We start from the raw sequence: 15,298 nt of genomic DNA, 5'->3' as shown, positions 1-15,298 counted from the left end.
ATATTTACTTTGTCCAACCCTGTATCCACACTTTTACTGGTGAAATATTTCCTTTGTCTAACTCTGTATCTACACTTTTACTAGTAATATTTCCTTTGTCTTACCCTATATCCGCACTTTTACTGGTGTAATATTTCCTTTGTCTAACCCTGTATCCACACTTTTACTGGTGTAATATTTCCTTTGTCTAACCCTGTATCCACACTTTTACTGGTGTAATATTTCCTTTGTCTAACCCTGTATCCACACTTTTACTGGTGTAATATTTCCTTTGTCTAACCCTGTATCCACACTTTTACTGGTGTAATATTTACTTTGTCCAACCCTGTATCCACACTTTTACTGGTGAAATATTTCCTTTGTCTAACCCTGTATCCACACTTTAACCTCTGTAATATTTCCTTTGTCTAACTCTGTATCCACACTTTTCATTTCAGTAATAATTACCATAACTTTAGTATGCAAATATGGTACCTACACCCATCTTTGTATCCCAAAAACAAAAGATTCAAAAATCCCGCCCTCCCTACGACCATGAGCCTTCACGTCATGAACATAGAGTTATTTCCCTTCCTCTTATCTTTATGGCTACCGGAGAGGGCGGACGTGCTATATTCAGCTGAGTGCCTTCCTTTTCTTTTTCGCTTAAGTCTAGCTTATAGCCAAGTATTTATATATCGGCTTATTGCTTTAACCCATCGTTAACTTTAACAGTTTTTTGCAGACGTTTATTTTGTTAATATATCCTGCTTTTAGGCCTTTATTCGGCCGGCTTTGTTCGGCCATTGCTATACTCCACGCACTGAGCGCGTATCCACGTGTTTTGCGCTGTTCGGTTTTTCGTGAAGTTTTTTCGCTTTTTATCGGTATTATTTATTCGACCGTATATTTTGCTTAGCTTTTTTACGTTTCGTTAGCTTTTGCTTTCATTCGTATTTGTTTGTTGGAGTTGTGTTTTTTCACTCCGTTTATTTTTGTTACATTTATTTGTATTAATAACTGTTGTTATTTGCTTATTTATTTCGTAACAATTATGGATAGTTCAGGGCTGCGTCATGGTTCGGGAGAGCAGGACCCTCATGATGCCTGTCCCTTATGCCGGCCTTGCAGCGAGGCCTCACCGTGCGAACTTTGTTTGCACGCCGGGTCCGCTGTAAAGGTTCCTCTGCCCAGTCGGCAACTTCTCGCCGGGAGAGGGATTCGTCCTCATCTTCGCCAGGTGGCGTCGTTGTTGGGGGCCGCCCTGACGCCGGACCGGTACCCTCGGGTATGGGGTCAGGGGTCACTGACTTTTTGTCAGGGTTGTCAGTGGCTACGGGGATTAGTGTCACTGAGTTCACTAATCCTAGTGTCAGTGCGGGGCCTGGGTTCCTACCCTCACAGGTCTCTGGATCTGGGGCTTTTTCGCTCTAGTCCAAATTTTCCGGTGCAGGGTTTCCCAGGGGGTTTCCCCCAGGGATTTGGGGCCCCAGGTCAGGCTTCCGGTTTCCGGTCGCCTTTTCCCCCTGGCTCGGGGTGTAGGGGTGCCTGTGGGCACTTAATCCCGGGCCGCCCAGGCCAACCTGCGGATGGTCATGGGTACCAACAGTTACCCAGCGGTTACGGGCTCGGCCCGTACATGGGTGGGTTTCCACCCGGTGGGAGTGGAGGTTCATCCTGGTCCTTTGGACAGGGTGTCCAGCCCCAGGCTCAGGCAGGCCAATTTCGCCAGTTCTGGGGTCACTCCCAGCCCGCGGGACTGTTCTCATTCCCTCAGGCGTTTGGGTTCAACCCCATGGGTCTTCCTTCATGGAACCCTTGGGGTATGGTCTCTCCCTCTAGGAGACGTTTTAGCAGTGCTGAATCCCCCCAATGCTCTGCTACTTCGGGGGCCGTTTCGGCCAGTCCTAAAAAGGTTCGCCGTACCTTTAGGACTTCCGCCTCCCGCGCGGACCCGTCGGTCTCCTGTCCTCAGGGGTTGGCTTCTAAGCCTACAGCTTCGACTGTTAGACGTTCTACGTCTAAACGCCGTATAGAGGAGTCCCCCTCTCCGGAGAGGTCTCCTCTGGCGACTTCGGTCAATAGCGAGGAGGAGATGGACGCTGAGGGCGTGGGCTTGGCAGAGGATGACGATGTTATCCATCTGTCTCCTGGGTGCTCGGCGATTGATCCATCCGAGTCATCTGCAGATGACCCATCCGACCAGGAGGGTTCCCAGGAGGTAGGGGGCTCCGAGATTGCTGAAACCGAGGCTCAGCATGTTCTTTCGGGGATGCAGGCCCTACGGGCCGACATTTCTCGGATTCTCGGGTAGGAGGTATGCCCACCGCCTTCTGCATCGTCGGTGCCCGAATCCACCACCCTTCTAGGTTCTTTGGTGGCTCCTCAGGCTTCCGTTCGAACTGATCGGACTCTGCCAGAAGGCACCATTGTGTCTTCGGCTCTGGCCACCGCCCGGGCACGGGTTTTGGAGAAGAATTCTTCATCTACCCGCACCCCAGGGTTTGCAGGTCTGCAGCTCGGTGTTGGTGATTTGTCAGAGGCTTCTACCGCTGACTACGCTACACATGACGGGCAACTGGCCCCTCAACCAGCACAGCTGGAGTCGAGGGAGTTGGCTGCCAGGCCCGGCAAATCGGTTGACCACTTGGTGCTCGAGGCTAGAGAGCACCACAGGATGGAGAGGATGTTGTGCCTTTCCATCCAAGTTCTGTCTTACATAGACTTCCTGACTGTGAGTCTATACAAGGTATCTGACTTGCCTGAGGGTCGGGTACCAGAGACAGAACAGGCCGAAATTCAGGACAGGCTTACAGCTGCCCTGAACGCAGCGTTGAGGGCATCAGCGGCCTTACAGGTCTCCCTGCTCGCCAATGTCGTGTTGGCTAGGCGATTTTCAATCTTAAAAAATCGCCCAGTCGAGGAACCTTATCTTTCCCATCTATTGACTGCCCCCTTCTCTGGCTCTACCCTGTTCGGGGGAGCTCTACCTTCTGTCCAGAAGGATATGAAGGAGGACTCGGTCACCTCAGCACTCTTGGGGAAGAGGTTTCGTTCCGAGAAGGCCAGCGCCTCGCAGTGGTCAGCACCTCCCAAGGCGTCTGCCCAACCCAAATCGCAGCCACACTTCAAGGGCAATAAGGGGAAAGGTAAGAAAGGTAAGAAACCTGGGGGCAAAAAGAAGGGCTCCTGACTCTTTCTTCTCCTTGCCCGAGACAGAACAGGGGTCTGGCGGGGTGGACGGCGGAGTGGACGGCGGTCCTCCCGTTCAGGTCGCTTGTCCTTCTCCCGCAGGCTCAGGCTCCGGATGGGCGGACGAATCGCTGGTTTGTCAGGGACTCGATCTGCCACATCCGGAACTTCTTGTGGGCGGGCGTCTCTCCGCTTTCCTGTCCCAGTGGCAGGAAATTACGGAGGACATTGTCGGTGGTCAAGGAGGGTCTAGGTATTCCCCTTCTTCGGGATCCATCTCTTACCGCCCAGCCGATCTTCTTTCCTCCTCCGGGGGATTTGGAGAAGGCTTGGGCGATCCAGGAGGAAGTAAGGACCTTGCTTGCAAAGGGCGCGGTAGAGGAGATTCCTATGTCGGAAATCACTCCCGGTTTCTACTCCCGAATGTATTGTTCAGAAGAAGTCCGGAGAGTGGCGTCCGATCATAGATCTCAGTGCCTTCAACAGGCACGTAGATTCTCCTCACTTCAAGATGGAGATCCCACGGGGCATCATGGCCTCCGTGAGGGATGGGATGTGGGCAACTTCGGTAGATCTGAAGGATGACTATTTCCATATTCCCATCAAGAAGTCGGCACGGAAGTTCCTCCGTTTCATGTGCAACGGCAAGGTCTTCCAATTCCGGGCCATGCCCTTCAGGCTGACAACAGCTCCTTTGGTGTTCACCAAGCTGCTGCAGGTAGTCGTGGGATTCCTTCACTCTTGCGGAATAGATGTCCACACGGCTGGTCATGAAAGTCTTGCTCAGAGTCGGCTTCATTCCTTCCAGAGAGAAGTCAGAGGTTTCCCCATCTCAGGACTTCGTCTTCCTGGGGAATCGTTTCGATACGGTTCTGGGCATAGCCCTACCACCGGTGGAGAAGTTCGAGAAGGCCAGGGCTCTAGCTCTGTCCTTCATCAGTTTTCTGGGGTATCTCAATGCCCTGGCAGATGTGGTCCCCCTAGGGAGACTTCACATCAGACCTCTCCAGATGTTCCTCCTGTCCAACTGGGTTCCGTCATCCAGGAAGTGGGAGGCCTGGATAACTCTCACTCAGTCGGTCAGGGAGTTCGCTCGCTGGTGGACCATTCGGGAGAATGTTCTCTGCAGGGTTCCTCTGACCAAGCCTGTCCCCTCTATGACCCTGTTCACGGATGCTTCCATGACAGGATGGGGAGCTTACCTCGACGGCCATTGACGCTCAGGGGAGTGGTCTGGGGATCAGCTCTCGGAGCACATCAACGTGCTCGAGATGAGGGCAGTTCTTTTGGCACTGCAATCCTTTCGGGGGTTCCTGCAGTCCTGTGGCTACAGACAACTCTACAGTTGTCACGTATCTGGAGAGACAAGGGGGCACCAGGTCTCACGTCCTGTGTGCCCTCTCCATCCGCATCCTTCTCCTCTGTCAGGAGATGCAATTGTCCATTGCGGTCCAGCATCTTCCGGGCAGGTTGAATGTGTTGGCGGATACCCTCTCCAGGCACCGCCAACCGGTGTTGACGGAATGGCAGCTGTGTCCCTCAGTCTTCCGGGGAATTTGTCAGGTGTGGGACAGGCCTTTGATAGATCTGTTTGCCACTTCTCTGAACAATCAGCTGCCAACCTTCGTCTCTCCGGTCCCAGATCCGAAGGCTTGGGCTGTGGACATCCTTTCTCTGGACTGGGACGCATTCCTATGCATTCCTTCCCTTCAACCTGGTGGGCAGGGTGCTTCAGAAGTTCAGGGAGCATCACTGCTCCTTACTTCTGATAGCCCCCCTGTGGCCGAGGCAGCCTTGGTTTCCGCAGCTCTTGTCGTTTCTGGTGGAGGAGCCCCTGGCTCTCCCCACCAGACCGAATCTCCTGCGTCAGCATCGGTCCAGGACGACACACTCTCGACCAGAGATCCTCCACCTTCACGCGTGGAGGCTATCTCTGGAAGCCTCGCAAAGGCAGGCTTTTCTCGAGAGGTGTCAGATCGCATCACGTGATCTATCAGGGCTTCCTCTTCTGCCGTCTACCAGTCCAGATGGAAGATCTTCTGTGATTGGTGTGTCGGCAGGGAGGTTGATCCATTCGAAGCCTCTGTTCAGCTGATTGCGGATTTCCTACTCTCTCAGTTTAGGGACCGCAATCTGGCACCTGGCACTATTGCTGGCTATAGGACAGCAATTGCCAGTGTCTTGGCCTTTTACGGCAGGAAGGAGATAGGTTCTTCCTCATCTCTTTCTGCCCTAATCAGAGGCTTCGCTTTGGATAGACCCAGAGTTCGGCAGCTGGCCCCGCAGTGGAATTTAGCCTTGGTGCTAGATTCCCTGACGAGGTCACCTTATGAGCCTATGGAAAGAAATATTTCCTTTGTCTAACCCTGTATCCACACTTTTACTGGTGAAATATTTCCTTTGTCTAACCCTGTATCCTCACTTTCACCTGTGTAATATTTCCTTTGTCTAACCCTGTATCCACACTTTTACTGGTGTAATATTTACTTTGTCCTACCCTGTATCCACACTTTTACTGGTGAAATATTTCCTTTGTCTAACCCTGTATCCACACTTTTACTGGTGTAATATTTCCTTTCTCTGTACCACACTTTTACTGGTGTAATATTTCCTCACTTTCACCTGTGTAATATTTCCTTTGTCTAACCCTGTATCCACACTTTTACTGGTGTAATATTTCCTTTGTCTAACCCTGTATCCACACTTTTACTGGTGTAATATTTCCTTTGTCTAACCCTGTATCCACACTTTTACTGGTGTAATATTTCCTTTCTCTAACCCTGTATCCTCACTTTCACCTGTGTAATATTTCCTTTGTCTAACCCTGTATCCACACTTTTACTGGTGTAATATTTCCTTTGTCTAACCCTGTATCCGCACTTTTACTGGTGTAATATTTCCTTTGTCTAACCCTATATCCACACTTTTACCTGTGTAATATTTCCTTTGTCTAACCCTGTATCCACACTTTTACTGGTGTAATATTTCCTTTGTCTAACCCTGTATCCACACTTTTACTGGTGTAATATTTCCTTTGTCTAACCCTGTATCCACACTTTCACCTGTGTAATATTTCCTTTGTCTAACCCTGTATCCACACTTTCACCTGTGTAATATTTCCTTTGTCTAACCCTGTATCCACACTTTCACCTGTGTAATATTTCCTTTGTCTAACCCTGTATCCACACTTTTACTGGTGTAATATTTCCTTTGTCTAACCCTGTATCCACGCTTTCACCTGTGTAATATTTCCTTTGTCTAACCCTGTATCCACACTTTTACTGGTGTAATATTTCCTTTGTCTAACCCTGTATCCACACTTTTACCTGTGTAATATTTTCTTTGTATATACACTTTTTCTTTTTCATATTTCCTTTTCCCTTTGAACCTTTGGATAATTTCATTCCTTAGTTACCAATTGTTCTGCATATCAGGGTAAGTAGTGTCTCAGAATAAGAGATAAAGAAGCAGGCACTCTCTTGACAAGTAGATAAAGAATCTCAATCTGCAGGGAAAGATTTTTAAGTTGAAAAAAAAACTGATCTCTTAGGTTGAGTTCCTCCATATTAGCCCCAAAATTAATGTTTTGTTTCTAGTTAATCGGACTTATGTTTGATTGACCTGTGTTTATTTTCTTCTGAAGCCTACATGCTTGTAATGGAGTTTGTTCCAATGGGATCCCTATCCAATTATCTGACTCTGTGTAGTTCCGGCAGAAAGACCATCTCCCTTCGTCAGAGTCTTGGGATTATGTATGACATTGCCTCGGTATGTCTGTATTTATACAATATTTATATAACATTTGTATATAATATTTGTTTATAACATTGATATAATATTTACATGTAACTCTGGACTCGAAATCAAATTTTGAAAGATATTTTAACAACAAAATTATGATTTTACACAAGGGAGGGATTTTAACTACCAAAGAAACATTCTTTTCACTTCATTTAATAGATATAGCAACCAGAATCATACTGATGTAAACATTCTTCTTCATGGCTGTCCTGATTGTGATGGGCCTACAAATAGACAAATACGTAATAATGTACATATTTTTATTGGAAAAACCATCGTTTTAATCTTTATATGACTTAAACAGCCAAGATGTTCAATTAAATTAATGAATTGATATTACTCTTTGTGGAATCCAGTTGGGCAAGTCCAACTATTACCTGTATAAATAAAATGTACTCTTTAAATACTTTATAAATAATTTGTTATTCTTCACTCTTTACCAGTTGTTGGCAGCAGGGACCTGTGCAATATACTGCACATGGACTTTTGGTCTGAGTCTGCCAATTTCTGATTATAGAAACTGTATACGTACGCTAAATTGATTCTAATTTGTACATGTACATGTTTATCTGTGTGTAGGTGTGTATGGCGTGTGCGAGATTTTTGTAAGAGTTACCCCCCTTTAATGGTATTAATTTGTTTCTCTTTTCTGTGTTTATTTATTTTCCTTTTCTTGTCAATCTATGATTCATTATTCGGCCATGTATGGAGAGAATTTGTATAGACATTACCTGTTATTCAATCCATTTGACTTAACATCATGTCAATAAAATTTGATGAAATGAAGGGAGGATGGAAAATGAAATGAGATATATTAAGGAGGACAAGATGGTGAGTCATGCACCATATATAAAGTAAAGCTGTGCATGAATGCTAAGAGGTTATGTACAAAGGAATCTTAATCCTAATTTAGATAAACATTTATAATTAGTATCTTGTCAATTACTACTGAAATACAGGCAATCAATCAATGAATGAAACTGATAGAGGATGAATTTGACATATTGTATACTACATTCAGACTTGTATGATAGAGGATGAATTTGACATGTAGTATACTACATTCAGACTTGTATGATAGAGGATGAATTAGACATGTACTATACTACATTCAGACTATATCTATCTTTGTTGTCGTTGACAGATTGTCTTGTTTGTTACAGGGAATGAAGTATCTAGTTGAGCAGAGTATAATACACTGTGATTTGGCCGCCCGGAACATCCTTCTCATGAACAACATGATGGCGAAAATCTCTGATTTTGGTCTGTCCAAGGCTTTAGAAAAGGATTACTATCGCCGTAGTAATAACAAGAGGATGCCGTGTTGGTGGTGTGTACACTATTCCTCACTTCAACTACTACCTGCCATAATTGTGATAATATAAATGTTTTTCCATTTTCAATAAAATGTGACTTGTTAAGGTCCCCTGCTTGGGGTTTTCATCTGTATAGGGTTAGGGTCAGTGTGCTAGCACTATAAATCCAGCTTCATTTCCACACTTTGGATTTGTTCAGTTTGGCCTGGTGCATATTTGGGTCAGTTAGACTCCATCTTGTATGAATGGTGATTCTGACCATCTTGAGGTCAAATAGAGGAAATAGAATAATTTCCCTAAAATCCTTCTTCTGTAGGAATGACAGTGTTTTGTTCAAATTTGATCTAAAGCATCCTTAGATGAAGAACACTTAATTTTATGTAAACCTTGGGTTTCACCCTCTGAGGAACATGACTAAATTTGGCAGATAAATGTATTCTTTGAAGTTCATCTTCTTTTCTTACAATGGCAGTATTCTGACCAAATTTTGCTTCAAATATCCTGGTATGAAGGGGACTCAGTCAAAAAAAAAAACATGTTTGCAGAGTCAATATGGGAAATAGAGATAAAAGTTTAAAATCATCCTTTTTGTACTTGGATGTAGGAATTATGTCAAAATTTAGTGTGAAGTTTTACTTTCCTCATTTTTTGGGGAAATCAGTTGTGTGTCCATTTGGATTTTTAATGGATTGACTGGTACATCACTCGGTGATAATACTTAAACATGTGTTAGTGGTCAGGTGGCACAGTGGTTAATGCACTCAGATTTCACCTAGGTGTCAGGGGTTCTGTTCCCTTAATGGACTTTAAAAGATAATGGGTTCACCTGTTCAGCCAGGTGGATTTACACACACACACACACACACACACACCCCTCAACAAAAGTGATTAATATCAGCTGAAATAACATGTTTATAATCAGTGTAAAATAAATAGATTTTAAAGTTTATATGTCAATAAGTAAAGAAGTATGACATAATTTGAACACAGGTGTGCTCCTGAAGTCCTTTATTATCAACGGCTCACTCACAAGAGTGACGTGTGGAGCTATGGTATTGTAGCATGGGAAATCTTCACATTGGGAGAAACTCCAAACATCTGTGAGGTTGGAGGCAGCAATATCAAGGATCTCATAGATATTGGACTTGAACATATGAGAAAAGGATTCCGCCTCAAGAAAGAAAAGACAAAAAATTGCCCGGATGATGTTTTTGAACTGATGATGAAATGTTGGGAATGGAATGATAAAGATCGACCCGACTTCTCTTCCATTCACAAACAGTGTTTGTAAGTGTAATCATTTTTCTCTTCCATTCACAAACAGTGTTTGTAAGTGTAATCATTTTTCTCTTCCATTCACAAACAGTGTTTGTAAGTGTAATCATTTTTCTCTTCCATTCACAAACAGTGTTTGTAAGTGTTATCATTTTTCTCTTCCATTCACAAACAGTGTTTGTAAGTGTAAATCTTGAGAATTTCTTCTGTGATAAGTACTTGCAACCTGTTATTGTTTTGAATGAGTTATTTCCCTTTGATCACATAATTGATTTGAACAGAGTATACCCATAAGATATCTTGATAATGAAGTTACTTCGAAGTCAAGTAGAACTGTTTTGCAAAAGCAATCATATGAAACAGTTTTACTTCAGTCTAAAGCGTATTGTATGTAATTTGATGTCTTTGACTTCAAATAACTTTCTCTAATAATATATTTACATTTGAAATAAAAGATTGTACAGTACAAACTGCTTAATATCATGATCCATTTGTCAGGGGGAAATGTGATGATAAGAGGAACATGACATTAACAGTTAAAACATTTTTTCAAATGTCCAAACCCAGATGTTAACTTCCTGATGCACTAAACTGACTTCTTTCTTACAAAAATTGTTTTAAGACCAAAATTTATAATTTTTCCCCACACAGTGATCTTCCATACCTTTAACTGTTTTTTTCTGTGAAATATTAAATCTGGTATCATATCTTATTCACAATTTACCCATGGTCAAATTCGTATTCAGCTGATATTTTGCTGTATAATTCAATTATCCATTACTTTTTAGGCGTCAGGGCATCATCGCACAATTGATATACTGTATTTATTCTAATAGACGCCCCGTTTCTAATAGATGCCCCCCCCACCACCCATCCCATCCCATTTTCTGAGTAATTTTCCACAACTCAGGTAACAAAACTTACCTTTTATAAATGCAAAATATCCATGTATGTTCATATGAATTTCTGAACAAGAAAACAGTTAAATCCAAAATAGAACAAGATCCAAAAATCAAGAACACATGTCAGTTTACATTCCATTAACATCCGGGACTGCCGTATGAGCTACCATCTTCTCTTTCACTTTCACCATTATCACTTTCTCTTACTTCTATTGGTGGAAGACGAGACACATGCACATCACCCTTCAAATTTTGCAAAACATCATCAGCAGCTTGGACATCCTTTTTGCTAAATCATTGTAATTCCTCATCACCTGAATCTTGTTGGAAAATGTCATCCTCGCTACCGTCCAGTGAATTTGTAATGCCACATTTTTTTAAAGATCTTCTGATAGAGCTTGGACTAATACTGTCCCATGCTGCCTTAAACCATGACAACATCACAGCCTTAGATGGGGCTTTCCTGCTTTGGTTTTCTCAATGGGGCCATTGAAACACCATTCATCATACAACTCTCCAAGTTTTAATTTGAAGGGTTTGTTCCAGGAAACATCAGCTGGCTGTAGCTTACATGTGTAACCTCCGGGAATAACACAGATGTCAGTGTTATATTTCTGACTAGATTTTCATATCCTCTGTTAAATGGCCTCGGAATGAGTCCCACACTAGCAATCGCCTCACAGTATTATTAACACCCCAAATTTTCTTCAACCAAAATTTAATGTTTTCTTGGTTAGACCACGACTTCTGTCCAGCCCAGCACATGTATACTACAATACCACTCGGGATATCACCTTTGGGTAGGGGGACAAACTCCAGGCAGGTGTACAAGTGGGGCGATTTTAGTGCTGTCAGCATACAATGTAGGCTGCTAGTGTCACTGTAATTTTATTGTTTTTCATGCCCTGTACTATAGACTCGGACCTCCTTCTCTCCCTTTAATGCTAGTGTTGATTTACGCGGCATGTCAAACCACACAGGGGTTTCATCCATGTTAGCGTAGGTCCTCAAACCACAAAGCTTTTCCAGTCACCCGGATACTGGCTTCTCGTCTGTCAGTCAGCCATTTCATCAGGTTTTTATCAATATCCTCATTTACAACGTTTAGATGTTTTTGTAAAAGTTTTATCTTTGTTTTGACACCAGTCCCGCACTCGTTTTCTGTCAACATGAAACACTTTCGTTACAGCATGTTTCCCGTTCTCTTCTGCGTAACCAATTACCCTTAGCTTTTTTCCTGACATACTGGTTATCAGGTATGTGATGATTTGTTAGGAATCAGATTGGCTAATGCTGTTTTTTATTTTGTGATATAAAATACAAGCGATAAGAAACGGGTCACGTACGTTTCTTGACAGAAACTCGCACAATCGACCTCGTGTCATTTCATACAAGAGTACAGGTTATCGTGAGTGCAAATGACAATAATGTTCAAGCTAATCCAATTATCAACATGTAAGCTAAAACAATGTTCATGTTACTGCAATTTCAAACAGTACACCAAGTAATTTGTTAGTTTGTTAAACAATGTTTCAAATTGGTAGCCATGAAATGTGACTACCTACTCAGTCTGAAACTTTGTGTCCTATTAAACGCCCCCTCCTTGAAAAATTTCACGCCCCCGTGGTGTCTATTAGAATAAATACGATAGTTACTTTAGCATCCATCTTTAGCTTTGTATAGGAAATGTGTTTACATTTAAAGATGTCCACAATCACAATGACAATATTGACCTGCTGTGGTTTCATGTCCCTTCGGTCATTGTAAAAAGAAACAAAAAACACAACAATTTGCTATAAATTACAGTTAGGAAAATACAGTAGTGCTTCTCTTGAGAAACTAGTCTGTCATATTCTTGGTTTCAGCTGTGATGATGACATATACTTTTAATCACTTACTTTTTATGAGGGATTATATTTCGCATTGATTAGAAAGCAGCATCGCTCACAAATTCAAATTTTTGCTGATGTTGTCTGTAAATAAATAAATAATTTTTGTAGCTTGGTACCCACAAAATCTTGTATTTTTCTAATGAAATAATGTTTTCTTACAGGTCACTTCTGGACAAGTATGGAAAAACTATTCAGCAATGATATGAGCTGTTAGGAGATCACAGCAGCAGAAACAGTATTACTTAACCTCATCATACTGTTAGAGTAATGTAAGGTGAAATAAGTTAAGATATGAGTTGAGATGACTATAAGATGAGATGAGATCAAGTAAGATATTAAAGGGACATGAGATGAGATCAAGTAAGATATTAAAGGGACATGAGACGACATTAAGTATGATATTAAAGGGACATGAGACGACATCAAGTAAGATATTAAAGGGACATGAGACGACATCAAGTATGATATTAAAGGGACATGAGACGACATCAAGTAAGATATTAAAGGGACATGAGACGACATCAAGTAAGATATTAAAGGGACATGAGACGACATCAAGTAAGATATTAAAGGGACATGAGACGATGTGAAGAAAGATATAAAGGGACGTGAGACGATGTGAAGAAAGATATAAAGGGACATGAGATGATGTGAAGTGACATATTAAAGGGACGTGAGATGATGTGAAGTGACATATTAAAGAGACATGAGATGATGTGAAGTGACATATGAAAGAGACATGAGATGATGTGAAGTGACATATTAAAGAGACATGAGATGATGTGAAGAAAGATATAAAGGGACATGAGATGATGTGAAGAAAGATATACAGGGACGTGAGATGATGTGAAGTGACACATTAAAGAGACATCATATGATGTGAAGTGACATATTAAAGGGACATGAGATGATGTGAAGAAAGATATAAAGGGACATGAGATGATGTGAAGAAAGATATAAAGGGACATGAGATAATGTGAAGAAAGATATACATGGACGTGAGATAATGTGAAGTGACACATTAAAGAGACATCATATGATGTGAAGTGACATATTAAAGGGACAAGAGATGATGTGAAGAAAGATATAAAGGGACATGAGATGATGTGAAGGAAGATATAAAGAGACATGAGATGATGTGAAATGACATATTAAAGAGACATGAGATGATGTGAAGTGACATATTAAAGAGACATCAGATGATGTGAAGTGAAATATTAAAGGGACGTGAGATGATGTGAAGTGACATATTAAAGGGACATGAGATGATGTGAAGTGACATATTAAAGAGACATCAGATGATGTGAAGAGAGATATAAAGGGACATGAGATGATGTGAAGAAAGATATACAGGGACGTGAGATGATGTGAAGTGACATATTAAAGGGACATGAGATGATGTGAAGAAAGATATAAAGGGACGTGAGATGATGTGAAGTGACATATTAAAGAGACATCAGATGATGTGAAGAAAGATATAAAGGGACATGAGATGATGTGAAGAAAGATATACAGGGACGTGAGATGATGTGAAGTGACATATTAAAGAGACATCAGATGATGTGAAGAAAGATATAAAGGGACATGAGATGATGTGAAGAAAGATATACAGGGACGTGAGATGATGTGAAGTGACATATTAAAGGGACATGAGATGATGTGAAGAAAGATATAAAGGGACGTGAGATGATGTGAAGAAAGATATTAAGGGACATGAGATGATGTGAAGAAAGATATAAAGGAACGTGAGATGATGTGAAGTGACATATTAAAGGGACATGAGATGATGTGAAGAAAGATATCAAGGGACATGAGATGATGTGAAGTGACATATTAAAGGGACGTGAGAAGATGTGAAGTGACATACTAAAGGGACATGAGAAGATGTGAAGTAAGATATAAAGGGACATGAGATGATGTGAAGTGACATATTAAAGGGACATGAGATGATGTGAAGAAAGATATAAAGGGACGTGAGACGATGTGAAGAAAGATATAAAGGGACATGAGATGATGTGAAGTGACATATTAAAGGGACGTGAGATGATGTGAAGTGACATATTAAAGAGACATGAGATGATGTGAAGTGACATATGAAAGAGACATGAGATGATGTGAAGTGACATATTAAAGAGACATGAGATGATGTGAAGAAAGATATAAAGGGACATGAGATGATGTGAAGAAAGATATACAGGGATGTGAGATGATGTGAAGTGACACATTAAAGAGACATCATATGATGTGAAGTGACATATTAAAGGGACATGAGATGATGTGAAGAAAGATATAAAGGGACATGAGATGATGTGAAGAAAGATATAAAGGGACATGAGATAATGTGAAGAAAGATATACATGGACGTGAGATAATGTGAAGTGACATATTAAAGAGACATGAGATGATGTGAAGTGACATATTAAAGGGACATGAGATGATGTGAAGAGACATGAGATGATGTGAAGAAAGATATAAAGGGACATGAGATGATGTGAAGAAAGATATAAAGGGACATGAGATGACATGAGATATAAAGGGACATGAGATGATGTGAAGTGACATATTAAAGAGACATGAGATGATGTGAAGTGACATATTAAAGGGACATGAGATGATGTGAAGAAAGATATAAAGGGACATGAGATGATGTGAAGTGATATATTAAAGAGACATGAGATGATGTGAAGTGACATATTAAAGGGACATGAGATGATGTGAAGTGACATATTAAAGGGACATGAGATGATGTGAAGTGACATATTAAAGGGACATGAGATGATGTGAAGAAAGATATAAAGGGACATGAGATGATGTGAAGTGACATATTAAAGGGACATGAGATGATGTGAAGAGACATGAGATGATGTGAAGAAAGATATAAAGGGACATGAGATGATGTGAAGAAAGATATAAAGGGACATGAGATGATGTGAAGAGAGAT

At 41.8% G+C, this 15,298-nt stretch overlaps 1 protein-coding gene across 1 annotated transcript in view; it reads left to right on the top strand.

The window, feature by feature from the left end:
* Positions 1 to 12,558, top strand: part of LOC132549219 (uncharacterized) — a 102,964-nt gene extending 90,406 nt beyond the window's left edge. Inside the window, exons 18-21 of the mRNA XM_060213135.1 lie at positions 6,815 to 6,939; positions 8,136 to 8,302; positions 9,279 to 9,575; positions 12,519 to 12,558. Of these exons, the coding sequence (XP_060069118.1) occupies positions 6,815 to 6,939; positions 8,136 to 8,302; positions 9,279 to 9,575; positions 12,519 to 12,558 (629 nt within the window). The remainder of the gene's footprint in view (positions 1 to 6,814; positions 6,940 to 8,135; positions 8,303 to 9,278; positions 9,576 to 12,518) is intronic.
* Positions 12,559 to 15,298: the final 2,740 nt, after the last annotated feature.

This window comes from Ylistrum balloti, unplaced genomic scaffold, assembly GCF_031769215.1.
Source record: "Ylistrum balloti isolate Yb309-2 unplaced genomic scaffold, AGI_CSIRO_Ybal_v1 Utg370050, whole genome shotgun sequence".
Lineage (NCBI taxonomy): Eukaryota > Metazoa > Mollusca > Bivalvia > Pectinida > Pectinidae > Ylistrum > Ylistrum balloti.
The sequence above is the reverse complement of the archived record's forward strand: the minus strand, read 5'-3'. Positions and strand labels throughout refer to the sequence as shown.